The 17,751-nt window shown below is 36.1% G+C and overlaps 2 protein-coding genes across 2 annotated transcripts in view; one reads left to right on the forward strand and one right to left on the reverse strand.

Annotated features, from left to right (window-relative positions):
* LOC137622324 (uncharacterized) overlaps window positions 1-5,680 on the forward strand; it is a 154,862-nt gene extending 149,182 nt beyond the window's left edge. The window contains exon 7 of the transcript XR_011040422.1: window positions 5,540-5,680. The gene's annotated coding sequence lies outside the window, so the exon portion shown is untranslated. The remainder of the gene's footprint in view (window positions 1-5,539) is intronic.
* A 1,381-nt stretch (window positions 5,681-7,061) lies between these two features.
* Window positions 7,062-16,822, reverse strand: RapGAP1 (Rap GTPase activating protein 1). Its single transcript, XM_068352898.1, has 6 exons — window positions 16,530-16,822; window positions 16,096-16,374; window positions 15,652-15,817; window positions 10,716-10,952; window positions 10,222-10,587; window positions 7,062-10,047 (listed from the first exon to the last, which is right to left on the reverse strand). The coding sequence occupies exons 1-6, from the start codon at window positions 16,805-16,807 to the stop codon at window positions 9,910-9,912; spliced, it is 1,464 nt and encodes a 487-aa protein (XP_068208999.1). The 5' UTR covers window positions 16,808-16,822; the 3' UTR covers window positions 7,062-9,909.
* Window positions 16,823-17,751: the final 929 nt, after the last annotated feature.

Consider the following 17,751-nt stretch of genomic DNA (forward strand, 5'->3'; position numbering starts at 1 on the left):
TCTGTAGTATGTCTTTCTCCTGGCTCATTCTGTTCAATGTCCTCCCCCATCTCCCTGTTCAGTTGCAGGCTACGATGCTTCAATAGCCTATGATTCTTTAATATTTCAGCAGTTAAAACTAGAAATGAGTAACATGGTACATTTTCAAGTGAATCAGGTTGTGTGTGATTTTAAGTCCTTTTATTCTGAAGTTTGTCCTTCTGATTTGTCTGAGAATAAGCTGATGCAAATTGTTTTGTGAGATTTTCCTGCAGTCCCACCATAGTTGCGTGAGCAGTAGAATCATAAATACTTGTCTATCCTATCAGCTCAATGTTCTGGCCAATCTTATACATAATGCTCCTTCAGTAGGGGTTCTAAAAGTTCACTGTGTCCTACAGAGTTGAATTCCTCTCACCGAGTGCATGTTCCCTTGCTTCCAAGCGAAGCCACAAGCTTATTATGGGTTTACTTTAATCGGGTAAATTCTAACACATGTTAGTATAACCTTTACAAGTATGGCTATAAAAGAGACCTTACCAGTATACTGTAGATGGTTTTTTGTATTCACCAAAGAACTTAAGTTAAAAATAAGTTTAATTCACAAATAATACATCGCTTTTATTCGGAAGGTGCTGTTACATAGGCTATGCCTTTTGTCCATGAGCCTCAACCTATGTCCATTATCCAGTAGTACCAGTACTAATGTGCCAGTTGTTTACAGTGAGGTGTAAGTTAAGTTTTCGTGAAATCTTATTATATAACTACCTTATAATTTCTTTGCAAGGTAAGTTTTGGCCTTTTTCAAAATATTCAGACAAATGTTTCTAAGATAGAGAAAATACTTCTCAATTTCTTTGTCGTGGATAATAGTCGGTAAATGGTTATCACTATTCATAAGAATGGCTACTTTGTATAAACACTCACTAAATCTGTTCCATTGTAAATTCTAGTTTTGTTTAGTCTCGTCTCTTATTCAATACATCTAGACGTTTTGACTTGTAAAAGACTAATTGGTTAACTAACCTTGTTATAAAATATAATGCCTTCTTTTGAGCCCATCATTACAACTAATAAGCATAAACATTTAATTACATAGTTTGCAAGTTAATTTTCTCATGGCTGTTCTTTGGTAGGAATATACAGTATAGTAGGAAGTATTCTGGAAATACTTTCATTTGCAGTTAATTCTATCGTTTTAGAAGGCGTATTTTAAATCAAATAGAGAAGGATATTTTTGTTGTTTATAGAGGGAACGATGACAGACTGTACAGTACTGTACTGTATATTCAAACTTTTTTTTCTATTACACCCTAACAAGTGTAGTTTTTGTTAGATTGTGAATTTATTGCCATCAACACCTTTTTGAAGTAGTTCAGAAATCCCCTTAGTTTTTGGTTCTGTGTATAATTCAGGTCTAACCTACACAGTTACAAACCCTAACCTAAATGTTCGAGTGGTAACTAGTTCTTTATGATACACCATTTAGTATTGGTCTGATGGTACATGGTGTCTCCCAGGTTCAAGATCGTCTCACAGAGCCTCAATTTTTTTTATTGATTATGCCGTTTAGTGTATCTTACACTCGCACCTTTCTATCGCTTCTTTAGATTCCTAGGTTTTGCGAGGCTGGAGACCGAGAAAGTAGCTTAGATCCTTATATCTCTCTTCTTGTAATCCCTTACTTATTGAAATGTTAGTCTAGATGTTTTACTACTCTGCTCATAAGCGCTCTTTACTTGTATACTCGCCCGATGTTCACATACATGCCCGTCTTTTTCTTCACTGACTTGTGATGTCAAAGAATGGAGTACATGGTTGAATGTGGGGAATAATATGAATCAATGAATCTTTGTAATTTCGTATCGTTTTGACATACTGGTCATCCTTAAAGCAGTTAATGTACTGTACCTCCAGGAAGTTCAGATTCTCCCTGGATGGAAACTACTTTCCACAAGTAAGTTCTGAGGTTAAGAGCCTGTCTCGACAAATTTATGTACTTTATACTGCACAGCATACAGTTCTATTACTTTATTATTAACACCACTAGCTAAGCTACAACCCTACTTGGAAAAGCAGGATGCTATAAGCCCAAGGTCTCTAACAGAGAAAGAAATAGCCCAGTGAGGAAATAGATAAACGATATGAGAAATAATGAACAATTGAAATAAAGTATTTTAAAAACGGTAACGTTATGAGAAATAATGAACAATTAAAATAAAATATTTTAAAAACAGTAACAACATCAAAACAGATATTTCATATATAAACTATAGAAAGACTTATGTCAGCCTGTTCATCATAAAAACATTTGCTGCAAGTTTGAGCCTTTGAAGTTCTACTGATTTTCAACTACCCAATTAGAGAGATCATGCTACAATTTGGTCACAGTTGGAGTAAAACTTCTAGAATACTTTGTAGTGATGATCCTCATGATGGAGAAGGTACAACGATTAAAATTAACTGTATATGTAATATATGTAAAATTACATATTTAAATCCATGACCTAAGAGGTCAATATGGAAGTTAGGAGCGAATATGAGAAATGCCATAGTCAGTCATAAGCAGGATGCGAAACTCAAGACACTGCTATTCAATTGCAATGTAACATTTTTCATGAAGAGTAAACACAACCAAACCGTGAGAAAGTTGTCCCTCAAACGGATGTAAGTACCTTCCGGTATTAATGTTGTGTTTACACTAAATCATTAAGTGCTGAGATAACTAATTAGACTTTCACATCAATATGGATATTTTAGTCACTTTCTGGTCAAGATGTCATACGGAACGGTCATCCGACCAAACCATCTATACTCCTGTGATGGAGATGTTAATAACTGTTTTTAAAGAAATAAACTGTTTTAAAGTTAACTTACTTAGACTTATTCAGAAGAAGAAGTAATCTACCAAGTCTAACATTACACCACATTGAAGAGACATTTGACTAGAAACCTAATGTGTGTTTATAACAGTACCATGCTAACATATACATAGTATTACGAATAAGATGGTACTGTCCAGGAAGATCTGAATTTAATGGATAGTCAGAATTATGAAAAATCTTATGCAATATGCATAACGAACTAATTGAACGAATATGCCAGAGATTAATATCTAGATCAGGAATAAAGAATTTAATAGACCGTAAGTTTCTGTCCAACAAATAGAGAAGGGAATGAGGAGCTGAAGCCCAGACAGGAGAACAGTACTCAAAACTAGGTAGAATGAAAGAATTAAAACACTTCTTCAGAATAGATTGATCACTGAAAATTGTACAAGACTTTCTCAATAAGACAATTTTTTGTCCAATTGAAGAAAAGATAGACCTAATGTGTTTCTCAAAAGTAAATTTGTGGTTGAGGATCATACCTAGAATTTTAAAAGAATCGTACAGCATTAAAGAAACATCATTGCTGAGATCCGGATGTTGAGGAGCCACTGTCCTTGATCTACTTACAATAATACTTTGAGTTCTGTTAGGATTTAACTTCATGCCCCATAAGTTGCACCATGCACTAATTTTGATTAGATCTCTATTAAGGGATTCAGCAACCGCAGATCTACATTTAGGAGATGGAATTGTTGCGAAATAATAATTAGGCAATGCTAAGACTAGTCGTGAATAACCCTCCCCCAAAAAAGATCTTGGATACTTTTAGATCATGTAAATGAAGCAAAATACAGTAGATACAAATCAATTTTTAACTATACAGTAGTTCACCTTGACAATGTATTTGGAGCAGATAATTGTGAACATTTAAGAATTCCATCTTTATTCCAGATGAATGATGGTTTGACAAAATTGGTTGCCAAAGTCTTTAAAATATTTGGGGCATAAATGTACAGATACCAAAAGATCGTTACTGTACTTGATTACATTTTGGAACTAGTAATTGTACAGTACTTGGATAATGGACTCCCCATTCTCAAGATATAAGATTCATTGGAATAAGCTGATTAGTAAAAATAAAATTAAAAAAAAAAGTTGCTAAAATAGACAGTGGATTAGTTAACAAAAAGTGTTACTTTAATTTATGTCAGGCATTTACACCAGCTTCTTTCTTTTCCCTCATTGAAGTCTCCAGACTCGCAAATTCTCAAGTCTTGCTAATACCTTGTAACTTTGCTAATGTATGTTGGATTCAAAGTCCAAATGAGGATACAGTAAATATTTACTGGTACCAGATAAGTAAATTGTCCTTACGGTGTATTAAATTTATTCCTTTTCCTGCTGTATTGGGCGTAATTCTTATTGTGACGAGTTATTTACATTCACTCTCAGAATACTGTCCTTAGAATTGATCTCATGAATACAGGGACTTGAAACATGTTTCATAAGGAAGATACACTTTGATATTTGAAGCAGGATTAATTAGTAAAATGAAGAAGTCACTTTAGGAAATTTTACTGTAGTGTACAGTATTTCAATGTACTATATTGATAGTTTTATAAGGTTCTTAAAAGAGGTAGTTTTACAAGGCTCATAAAGATTTGGTTTAGCTGCACTAGGATGAATATTAGATTCTAGAAATAAAAAAAAATTGCAGCCTCATTTTTAATACTTTTTATTAGTTACTAATCTTTAACCATTTACATGAGAAATTTGACATAGGTTGTCTATCCTTTCCTAGCTCCACAGTGGGTAACTTTACAGTGACACATTATAAATCTGTGTTCTAAATCAAGTGAATTTACCTTTTCATGATATCAGTTGAAAAAGGCTGTTTACTTATCGAGATAGCAATAATAGTTTTTTTCTGTCGCTGGGACGGGTTCTAAGGTGTTTAATACCAAAGATAAGAAATTAGTTAATGGCTCATGATTTACTACTTAATATCAGGGGCCACTTTCCTCTTGTTAAGGATTGAAGAAACTCTTTAGCTATGGTCAGGAGCTCTTCTAGAAGGACACTCCAAAATCAAACCATTGTTCTCTAGTCATGGATAGTGCCATAGCCACTGTACCATGGTCTTCCACTGTCTTGGGTTAGAGTTCTCTTGCTTGAGGGTACACTCGGGCATGCTGTTCTATCTTGTTTCTCTTCCTCTTGTTTTGTTAGTTTTTCAGTTTTTTTATAGTTTATATAGGAAATATTTATTTTAATGTTACCCTTCTTAAAAATTTTATCTTTCCTGGTTTTCTTTCCTCACTGGGCTATTTTCCCTGGTGAAGCCCCTGGGCTTACAGCATCCTGCTTTTCCAACTAGGGTTGTAGCTTAGCAAGTAATGATAATAATATTTATAATCTCATTGCTATTTAGGTATGTTGTCTCCCTCTATAGCTATTTTGAAATGTCTCAAATAACAGGGGTTGGAATTTTTTTTTGCTCGGATATTTTTCATTTGCCCAGTAATTTTTTGTACCTAATATCTTTTTTCCATTTCTCGTTAGAAGAGATAAGTCTGCTATTTTTACTTCTTGATATCCAATCCATTTTATCTTGTTTTCATATAACCTGGTGTGTCACCCTTAACTTGGCTAAAGGTTAATAATTAAAGTAGTCTTTTCTATGAAACAGAAAATAAGAACTTATTTTCATTATTGTACTCTTTTGACAGGTAACTGCAGACCACTATCAGATGTAAAACCATGAAATGCTTCAAAAGAAAATATCACCTATAATATTTTCCTTGCTCGGGAAGCCATGAAATGTCATCAACTTGGTGGAACTGTTTTGTAGAATCTTTGAAAATATTCGTGGATCATTACACAGTACTGTGAGTACAGAGAATTATTTGCTTTTTTAAGTTTATATCTGACTATATTCATTTTTTTTCCTTAATTAGTGCTATTAAAAAAAATATTGCAAGAATTATATTTTTGTAGATGTAAAGTAATATATTAAGATTTTTAAAGCTCTTAATTAAGGGATTTTGACGAAGGAAAAATCTATTTCTGGGGAGAGACCCAGGACACTTAACATTGGTAAAGGTGAAGTAGCAACGTCAGTCATGTTGAATTAACGACAATCACTTGCGAAAAACACTTATCGACTTTGCGGGCAAGTCCTAAACAGAAGGATGACCTGGAGAGCGCGAGTAGTAGGTGATGAGGGGATTATCTAAATGGAAGACAGCCTGTGAATAGTGGTTTTCACACGCCCTTGTTAAATACACGACACCCACGAGGTGATCGCACGAGGGTAGTAACCTCTGCATTCCATGCTTTTATCTTTCTCTAGTCTATTTGGAAGATTTATATTAGAAAAGTGTAAAGAAGGACCCTTTTCACCGGCCGTCACAGATCGACCCAGAAATGTTCCTTGCATTCCCATTTTATAAGAAGCCAATACTGTATAGTATATGCTGTACTGTAATATATTTTATGAATTTTGATTTGAATAATATACATAAAAATCTCGAGTGTAAGCAAGAGTAATGGGATGTTGGAAAATAATTTCACCAGAAGACCTTTAAATGTCATGTCATTTAAAACATCATTTCACACAAATGGGGTCTTCAGTTTAAAATCTCGTCTTATCACAGGCCTTCCACTGTCTTGGCTTACTTGGGCTCACTATTCTATCTCATTTCTCTTCCTCTTATTTTGTTAAAGTTTTCTTAGTTTATATAGGGAATATTTATTTAAATGTTACTTTTCCTTGTTTCCTTTTCTCACTGGGCTATTATCCTGTTGAGGCCCCTGGACTTATAGCATCTTGCTTTTCCAACTAGGGTTGTAGCTTAGAAAGTAATAATAATAATATCAAGTAGCAGTCATAGGGCATTGAGATTAGAATACTTGTAGTCATTGCAATTTAGATTTGTATTCCATGGTTATGGAATTTTGTTTGAATTAAGATTAGAAACATAATTCATGAGTAGGTTTAGCACACACCTAGATAAAAGTTAGGTAGAAGTCACAGTAGAGATGGGTTTAATAGCAGTAATGATTGTGACTGTGTTCATTCTTTAATTTGAAATTACTGTACATGAAGATTGCAATTTTTTTCTTTTAATTTGAACATTACTCCAAGGAAGCTAGGTACTAGAGTAAATTTAGTCCTTCATCCTCCTATTTGGCTGCATTATTATTAAAAGTTGATCATAATAACTTAGGATAGGTTCATGATACACAAAAATAATCCATGAGTTTATTTTTGACTCGCTATACACACAAATAGTATAATTTACATCAAACATTTGATACAGAACATACACACTCTGGATGACCTATGTAGCCAGTACTTAAGGTTCAAGGAACCCAAAAGGCATTAACTCTAGAATCACTCCTTTTACCTACAAGCCCGTTGCTATTGTCAAACGCATCACTGCATGAACAGTGCGTGCAGGTCTCTGTCCATGTAATTTCATGCCCATGCCTTTTACGGTAGAAAAGTTATGAACTACTTGTAACTGTGAATCAAATTAAATTATTGGATGTAATTACAGGGTTAAATTTTAGTGGTTAGAAAAGTTTAAGTGTTTTGATTATATTTGTAGTTATTTAAATACTGTATAGTGAATATTGAAAGGATTCTTTTTTAAATTTGAATAATTTTGAATATTCTTAAGACTTGTATAATATAATACTGTTAATACTGTACTATTAAGGTAATGTGCTGTAAACGATCATCAAGATGATCTAATTAATTCAACGGACTTGATCTAGGTGATAAAGAGTACTGCAAGCGTATTCTGACATTAGATGTCTAGGTATTTATATTTAAATAAAGTTCTATAGGATTCTATACTCTCTCTCTCTCTCTCTCTCTTTCTCTCTAGTGAGGACATCCTGCCTTTTGGGTATGTCTGAGAAAGACTACCTACAGTAGCAAAATAAAATTCTTTTGTACATATCTTGTCCAATTATAGGCGGTTCAGATGTGTATATATATTAAAGTGTATTTGTAACCTGAAAGCTGGATGGGGTGACAACGCATTCAGCAAATCTGATGGATCCAGATGTGAGCTACGTCTCTGAAGTTTCTCTAGACTACACATCGATGGTCGGAAGAGGACCATTTCCATATGATAGTTAATACAGTCACATTTAATCACGGAGATGTTTAGCGGGGAGGTAAAACTGGATGCCCGCCCCCTTAACATTTTACACACAACAACACACCTATATTGGAACGCAACAGTTAGGAAGGACGCTGCTCCCAAAACACTGCTATATCCCAATAATTACCTCTTCCTCTGGGTGTCACTGGCTTTTCAAAATTACATTTTCTACTTTTTAATACTGTACTCTGTTGGCCGCGGGCGAGTACCAATAAATTAAATAACACATCAGAATGCAAAATTAATTTTAGCTCAACAAAAACATGAGGGACGAGACAGCAAAGCTGTGAAGATGTAATAATAAAAGGGTTAAGCAGTGAAGTGGTTCAACATCCGTGAAGTATCACACGTCAACTCCTTGAGGGCTCATGCCGAGTAATAATAAAATACCATAAATTCATATGGAGTGACAACCCAATTCAAAACTTGAAATAAATGAGCCTATGGGATTGACATATGATCAATACAAATACAGTAGTACAGAGTAATTGCTGATATGACAATGACTGTGCAATTTCTGCCATTAGCAGGATAAATTCTATATGGACAGCCATTTGAGATTTCTTCAGTGACTAAATAGAAAGATGCACTGGTTTTTTGAGCAGTAGTGGACAATGGCATCCCCAGAAGGATCTAACAGTTCCGCATGTAATTTGGACTAGTTGCATGTTGAAGCTAATGCCAATGAGGCATTTATCTTTAGCATATGTTGCTACACAGACAGGTGGTTACAAGAGGCAGAATTGTAACTTGCATGCATGTACACTATTACAAAACTGCTGCAGAGATTGTTGCATTTTAAAAGTTTATATAAGTTTTCTCATCCCCAATTCAGTAGCTAACCTTCCCTCATACATATATGTGCAACACACATGTTGGTTATCCATCGATTTTATCTTGCTACTAGCAGTTACACTACAGAAATTGAAAACAATCAAGGTGCAGATTATACACAAGAACCTGGTAAGTGGAGTTCAAACTAATAAAGATGTTTTTCAGATAACTTGGAGAAATTTGCACAAATCATTTGAATTCACCACTTCATTGTAAGTTCACAATCAAATGTGTAACAGTGAGATTAAAATATGTTACAGTAATCATAAAATTTAGGAATGACTAAACATTCGGACGTCATTGTCACGTCCTATAACTTAAAATTAAATATTTGGTATGAAAAGCTGAGGTGTAGTGTCCATCTGGGAGGAAATAAAAGGGGCTTATAGATCAACTTCTGCTCTTTTAAATGCAGTTGAAAAGGTCAAGGTACATTATTTTTTTTATCTTATAAATGCAAAAAATAAATTTGTCTTTTTGTCATTGACACTATATTACCAGCAACATGGCAAATCTGAATTTGCCATTCTAACTTTGGTGACTCATCCACACCACTACAAGGTTCTACACCCCCATACTTACCTTACATAACTTTGGTATCACTCGACATCACACGAAAGTGATAAGGCTACGTTGTTTCACATGTATTCGGACCCTTTTGTGGTCCAATCTTCACTCACACCAAGAGAACCTTTGACTTAAGGTGTCAGTATATGCATACTGTTCACTGACAATGTAAATAGTACCTCAGCAAAGAAAAAAAATCATATATAGTAGTATTATATAGACAGTAGATTAAGTTAATCAGTGGAAGAATTAATGAAATTTGGACTCCAATATTTGTGTTTCACAATCACCTCTATCTCAACTCCTTCCATCTTCACAATTTTTTGTTTATCCATTGGATAAACTTTTATCCATATCCTTTTTACCCTTTCCAGTAACCTTGTCTTTCATATTCCAACTGTCTTAACCTTATTCGTCAAAATTCACTTTGACTTTCAGGTCTATGACAGGAGTGCTCCTCTGACAACTCTCCAAAATCGGACACTAAGTAGACGGCAAACAATGACCGTTTTAGGTCAGTTTCACACTGCAGATACCTGGCCAGTGCCCAAGTCTTTGAGCAGTGTCTGAAGTCTTGTAATTTCTTTTGAAGCCGTACTTAAGTCTCCTCCCAATTTTAGTTCCTTTTCCTTTAGTTTCTTGATTTCTCGCTGACATGTCTGAAAACGGAAAATAATAATTGAATACTGAGTTTATAAATACAATTAAATTTTTCTATTAAATAAATAAAAATTTAAATATATAACAATATAAATTATCATCCAAAAATTTTACTTATTTCCAGATAATCCTCTTTAATATGGATTCACTGCATTACGGACTTATGGACTTACCACATTCTGCCGAAGAAGATCTAGTTTGTCACACTTAAGTTTATTGATTTCATGCTTGAGAGCGTCAACCTGCCGTATTAACGCATCCGTGTCGTGCAACGTACACACACCATCTTCATTGCCACCACATAGTGTATAAGGCAAAGATAGCTTATGAGGAGTTTCTGCTGAAGACATAGACTCCAATCCTGTGTCTGAATCTTCATTTAGAGGATGTGGGTGACCATCAATATCAATGGAGTTTAAGGAAGAATCATCGCTTTCAGACAATGCCATGTGAGTGTTTGGTGTGGTGTCGGGGCTTGATGTTGGAGTTCGAGCACCACTGCTTCCACCACTCCCTTTACTACCTTTGCTTCGTGAGCTCTGTAAGTAAAAGGATGGGTTATAACCAAAAAGTAACACTGTATAATATTGCATAATTACATTTATATACTGTATCTCATATCTATCAAGATACTATTGACATGTTTTCCATACTAAAAACTACTTACAGAAGGAGTTCCACTAACAAGGGTATTTGTGTTATTTGAGACAGGCTTCTTGACTAATACTGAGGATTCTTGATTTTGCTGTCGACCTCTCAATACTTTCTTGACTATTTCAGAGAACTTTGTACCCTGGGTTTCGGTTTTAGGCGCCTCCTGTACTTCAGATACACCAAGGAACTCATTGTTTTTAGTCTTCAAGTCTTCCACAAGAGAGCTAAGAAGGGAAGACCTTGTACGCATCTGCCAATAAAAAAATCACTGGTTAAAATACTATGAGAATACATGTGATTGCAAATTTGCATGTACAGGAACTAAAGATTTTTGGAAGTGGAATGTGAGGTACAGTATGTTCCAACACAAGTTATTTTAATTTTAAATTTTAATGAAATCATAGAAAGTCATTTCTTATATTAATAACAGATAGATATTTTTTGGAAGAATGTGGCAGATTCAGCAAAATGAGATGTGGTGAGAAAGGTGATTTATTAAAGTATTAATGTGTAAACACATTTAAAACAGTCCATTTCCAATCATTTATTCTTAATGTAATAGACAAACACATCTCATGTTAAAATCAATGTTGTAAACTATAAGGAGTCAAAATAATAATTAAAGTTGAGTGAAAAGGCTTGTCACATTTCTGCATTTACCATTTAATAGGTTACTGCCAGGTAGGGGAAAGTCCTATATACCCGACAGGCTCCTGAGCTCCCCCTTTATCTTTAGCCTTTGTATAGTACAGATGTACTTCCATCATCCTCATTTGGGGGTTTTAATTTTTTGCTTTTTCTTTTAGAAAGATGTGTTGGGAGAACGACATGTGAGAGGGATTTTGGCTACATTCTTATTCTTGTTAGATAACATTCCTGTTTGCTGTTTTATTTCCTTGTGTGTGTAGCCTTGTGACAACGACAACATAGTTATGAAGTTTGCATTTCTCAAGACAACACTGTTCCGTTAGAGGAAGGAATTTTTACTGCTGCTGAGTGTGAAGGGGAGAGGTGTCAACCTTCTTTCTTTGAATGTATTTTTGATCCCAGAAAGGTGCTAAAGATAGGTTTTAAAACTCGCACAGCCCTCACCCTCCTGGTGTCCATGAGTATGCTCCAGAGCTCAATGTTCATGATCTCCAATTGTACAGGCTAGCCACGTACTGGCTACCATCACCATGTGATAGGTCACAATAGGATAAGTCACTGAGGGATTAGTTTTCACATGGACGTCATCTACTCTTATTATTGTAATGTCCAAGTCATGTGGCACCTGTTACCAGCTTCTTACTTCCTTTCATTATCTTCCTAGGCTCCAAGGTCAGTCAATGTCATGAGATCCTCCCACACTCCAAGACCAGTTAATGGCATGAGACCTTTCAACTCATCCTTGCATTGAATTGATGCAGATGACTTCAGAAGACCGCTCTTAATGATCATTGAGATGCCACATCTGTATGCATTATCATTGGCAAGGCTCCTCAATATCAGCAAGATTTCGCATAGCTTGCCAGTCGATGCCACACTCTTCTTATGTTTGCCCCTCTAGGATCGGAACTTATTTGTGCAGCATTAAAAATGTTCTACTCCTAGATGTCCAATCAATGAAATTCCTTACACTAGCCGATCAAATAACATTCGGTATCTGATACTCTCCACTGACCAGTAAACCAACCAAACCCTGATGAGAAGGAATACCAGAACCACCTCCTCCCCCAGGCAGGCGAGATGGGAGATGCTACCATATGGATACTGCAGCCCTGTTTCTGTGGAAGGAAAGGAGTAGGTAAAAACAGGACTCCCTTTACCATCACCCAGTTACTGTCAAGGATCCAAGCCCTCCAAGGAACTACTGAATCTCATTGCACCATTAAGTACTCTTCCTGTTCAGTGAGCACCTCTAATCTCTTCCACCCCTAGAAAAGTGCAGTTGCTCTGCCCTTTCACCCTCAACCTGTCCATTCCAAACAATGAAGTTGGGGGAAAGAAAGGGATAGGGGGTTGCTGAAGTCGAAAGTGTCGAGAAAGCGACACCTACAGAACAGGGAATGGATGGTTGGGAGTCCTTAGGAACGATTACTGTGTCCTCCCCTTAATCGCACACCAGTGAAATTCCAGATTGACATATCGCAAGATATCTCCCAGAACTCATCCCCTAATAGAAGAAGCAGAGACAACAGAAGGAAAACACGCTTGAAGGCATACAAGGAGGTTCTCGAACTCCTACAATTCACTCTTCCATATGGAGAAGTCAACTGGGAACTGGAGACCAGTTATCAATCACTCTACACTGAACAATTAATCCCCAAACACCAAGATTCAGTTCATCATAAGACGACAACCACTTCTTTCTTGTGGACTTGAAAGTTAGGTACTGTTGGGTCCAATCTCTCTGTCCTATTAAAGGTTTTTGGGAGAAGTTATGTACCAGTTCAAAGCCCAATGTCTGGACTGGCTATCCGAACGTTTGTGTAATGAACGATCTCCATGATTGCAGCATTCTACCCTCCTACAGGAGAAATGCTTCATGTTCAAGTCAGACTTCCTTCTTTTTGCCCACAACGTTGGATTATGATGCAACGTCAGGGAATGGTTCATTGGAACCCCAAGGAGAGGATGGATCTTAAGGGAATACCGATGGCATGATAATGGCAAGAGTCCCTTCAGATAATCGTGGCAACAGAGAGAACACAACTATTTCTTCACAACTTTCTCAGGATTGACAGCGACAATGAAGAGGTTAGTTCCTCATGGGCAGCTCTCCAGTGATCGCATTAATAGTTCTGATTTCCCCTTACCTTCTGGTATTGTGGAAACAGAAATACTAGACGATCAACCCTGGTAGCTGTATGATGAATCTCATTGCAGGATTTTCTTACCTCTTACCTCTGGGGAATCTGCTGTCCATAGACATAATGAGGAGAGATCCACCTCAAGGATTTGATCTGTTGACGAAACGCACCAATATCACATGCAGCATTGTTATACACTGCAAGTTTTCCAAAAGAGTTTGGTAAAGCACAAACAGCCTTAATAAGTAGGTGCACTCTTGAGAAGTCATTAACACAGCAGAGCTGTTTGCAAGCTTCATCCAGGCAGGAGGACTATTTGAGCAGATACGCGGAGTCGACAGGGACGCTGTGTAGAGGTCAAATTAAATCCTTACATCACTGTGTAGTAGAAAAGTTTCTAACTAAACCTATAGCTGTACTGTACCTATTCTCCATTCATTTGGAAAAAAAAAAAAAAAAAAAACTTTAAATATTTTCCTCTCCAGTCCCAGATCGTTGGTAGGCTACGAGGATGCTTTCCAACTTCCTTTGGAATTCTAGGTGATTATGCCTTTCAGGCCATTTTTCCTATTTCTCTGATTATTCGATAATTGGTTGATGCCGAGACTTCCAACGACCACATGGTAAAAGGTGTCTAGATGTCTAGATCAGGTGTTTTCCATCTTCCTTCTTTGGGAAACCTCCTCAATCTCTATGGTGAAGAATACAACAAAGCCCTCAATCCAAGTTTTTAATTTAGGTGTAGGCTTGGACTCATTGTGATAACTGAAAAGAGGAGTGGGAGACAGTCTTGAGCCCCTCAAACAGACCCAGTACAACCCGTGGGAAAGGCACCAGATAGGGCTTCGACCCTTAAGACTGTCCTCTACTATCCTAGCCTTGCCATAGCAAGTAGGAAAACAGCATGACGTTTCGTGTTACTAGTATTTCTGACAACTAGAAGATTTCCATCACCTTAGTTCAGGAATTCATGGTCAGGACTTGCTGCTATTCACGACTTACAGTCCTTCAGCTCTTCTCTACAATGAGCGACTAGCAAAGACCAAGATGGATAGGTCTCCTTTCCTTGAGGAGCAGTACAACTCTTCCTATGTAACGGAAGGATTCTGACTTCACGGGACAATTTGACATACTTTTCCTGGGAATGAGGAGATGAAGGCTTGGATTTGAGCGAATAAAGTCAGACATATCAGATCGATCCTATCTTCGGGAAGAACTTGTCAGTAGTTCAGTTCTTGAAGATACGCGTCTGATTATGACAGGCGACCTTTGCTACCCATTTCCTACTGGAGTATACTCGCTGGTCCCTGGATACATTTGGTGTTGGTCTTACCCTGGTGATAGTTGTTCAATAGATAATGTAAATGTAATAAACCAAGTTCCTACACAAGACAAGAAATATCTCGTCGAAGATAGAAGTTGTGGTGTTACTGTACTCTAGTATGAGAGGTAAAATTGCCTGGTAGTGACTAACACCTGCTTCTTCTTTCTGTCCAGGTCATTTGGAGGTTGACAAGTCATGCTTTTGCTCCTGTACAGGAACCAAGTGCTTTAACATTTCATGGGAAAGAAAACCATCCAGCTTGGTTACAAGGGCTTCCACCTTCCTAAGGATAAGACTTCTATTGAAGAACAAAGATTTGCATTCATGTAGGAACAAATCATATATTTTTAAAGTAATATCATAAAATGTAGTCAAAATGGTACATTAAAGTCAGCCATAAAAAATGGGTAGGCTAATACATACATTGATTTTTATTGCACTATGTAAATATAACTTTCCGAGGATGTATAAATTATTGCTCTTTATGTCAGCTATTGTACAACTAAGCATTAGGTTTATAGTTAAATATTTTTATGATCGTACAGTACTGCTTGATACCTAGTTAACCCAATTTTGGGGAGAGGATACACAATTATATACTTGGTTTGATATTACTTAGCATACCTAGCCTAGGATTTTTTGTTTTAAACATTATTAGTAAAGGGTTTTGCTCTATACTGTATACAGTAACAGAATGTTACTTTTCCATTTACTGTACTGTATTTTCATTGTAGAAAGAAACATTAGACACTGTTCAGTACTATACATTATCATGACTTGTAATACAATAGTAAAATTTCAATATATACAATACATAAAAAGATAAGAATTACCTCTAACTTGGCGAATCGCTCTGCCTTATAACAGGCAAGCTCAGCATTTATTAGTTTAGTAAGGATGAATTCCTTGAATTGCGGCCCTTTCTCAAAAATTCCGGACGATGGAAGAGTTGGTCCGAAGAAAGGCACATCTGCTCTTGCTGTGACACTAACGCGGTACCTGATAACATTTGGTACGTTAATATCCAATACTTGTAAAATGGATGATATTCAGTTACTTTACTCATGAACAATTACTTCCATTCATGAAATGTTGAAACTTATCACTTTAAAATAAACAGTATACTGTTGAAAGCAGAAAATTAACTGTCTAGAACATCGCATGTACTAATGTAGGCTACAACCATTATAAGTTTTTGAGTATGCAAATTTTTTTGCAAGTCTGATATCTTGGTTAAGCTATGTTCAAGTATTTAATTCATGGTCCAGCTAACTTACTTTGTGTTGGATGTGCAGGGATCAACGGCCTGAACAACAATGTAAGCGTGCAGGAAATGCGAGGCAATCATATCTGGAGAGAAAGGGGTGTTATCCTCTTGGAATACAACAGCTACGATATCATTCCCAATGTGCCTTTTCCTTTGCAATTGTTGGGGGTCATTTTCAGTGTAGGGAAGAAGCGTTGATACGTGGAACATGATTTCTTTCTCACGGAAAACTTCATAGACACTCTCTTCTCCTGTCTGTCCAAATTGTGTGTCCAGTCCACCTTTAAACCTGACAATTTATAAAAATAAACATAAGAACTATTGAAACAATTCTTTAAAAATAACTCAGATTGATCTCGTCTGCAACATAAAAATATTTCCAGTAACCAAAAATTCCCTTCATATAATCTCATCAAAATCAAAATTGTAAATGCATAAACTTACCCTTCATGTTCCCTTAATTTCACTCTCTGTCCCATAAGATTGAGGAATTCATCAAAGGCTGGCGAGTTTGTTCTGTTTCCAAATAATTGTTCTTCTGAGGTCTGACCGACCCTCTGGTAAACTAGACCGAATTTGAAATGATTGACGAGGACATGTTCGTCATAGGCCACAATCAACTCTGGCCCTTTTGGTGTGACGACTGGATGGAAACGCTCAATCACAAGTTCCTCTTTTAATCTCTGTAACAAAAAAAAAATGAAAAGATAAATAAGGGACATGGAAAGCGGAGGGGATGACAGGAAGTTTGAAATTTTCCAGAAAGACAACAGAAAATTTCATATCGCTTAAGTTACTTATTTCTTCATTTTGACAAGCCAGAGACCAGCAGTTCAGAAGTTAGGTAACTTTGCTTTTCCTAACTTTCAAGCCTCCTAATCACTACAAATTTTGAAAGCGGATGTATGACTCCTGCTGGAGTTGGGCCATACAATCTTTTTCCTTTAACTATTAGAGAAGGATCTTTGTTATGTACCTTTGAACCCCCGGCTACACCCACTTTTTATCCCTATTTACCTCCAATACTGCTTCCTTTGAATTTTCTGCTCAACATCCTTAACTAGGTACCAAATGGGCTATGGTCCCAATGACAGGCTAAAGGGCATAAATCAAATTAATCTCTTTTTTATCTTATAAAATATTGTTCCTTTAAAGCATTGACTAAGTAATACATCCTTTAAGTTTTTGTATAAAATCACCATCACATGAGTAAAATATTTCCTACTGTATTTCATGCCTCTCAAACTTGGAAAATGCTTGTGACATGAATCCTCTAGTTATTAGAACTCTTTTAGGAAGTTTTAATATAATTAAACTAAGTTTTAATGAAATCAAGTGCATCTGTTATAACCTTTTGAATACTGACAACCTTTCATATTGAAATTTATGTCACGAACTACTTATGTTAAATAGCTACTAAAAATATTATTAACCCGTCCAGGTCTCTCTCTCTCTCTCTCTCTCTCTCTCTCTCTCTCTCTCTCTCTCTCTCTCTCTCTCTTTTAGTAATAATAATCACACATTTTGTAGGATGGTTTGCTCTGTAGTAGTAATATTTGCTTTTTTTTATAAATACTTTATAAATGATAACATTGTGCAGCTTTTTAAATAAATTGAAAGAATATGTTGAGATTTAATTTACAAACCTAATTTGGACCCATACATA

Source organism: Palaemon carinicauda, chromosome 29 (assembly GCF_036898095.1).
Source record: "Palaemon carinicauda isolate YSFRI2023 chromosome 29, ASM3689809v2, whole genome shotgun sequence".
Taxonomy (NCBI): Eukaryota; Metazoa; Arthropoda; class Malacostraca; order Decapoda; family Palaemonidae; genus Palaemon; species Palaemon carinicauda.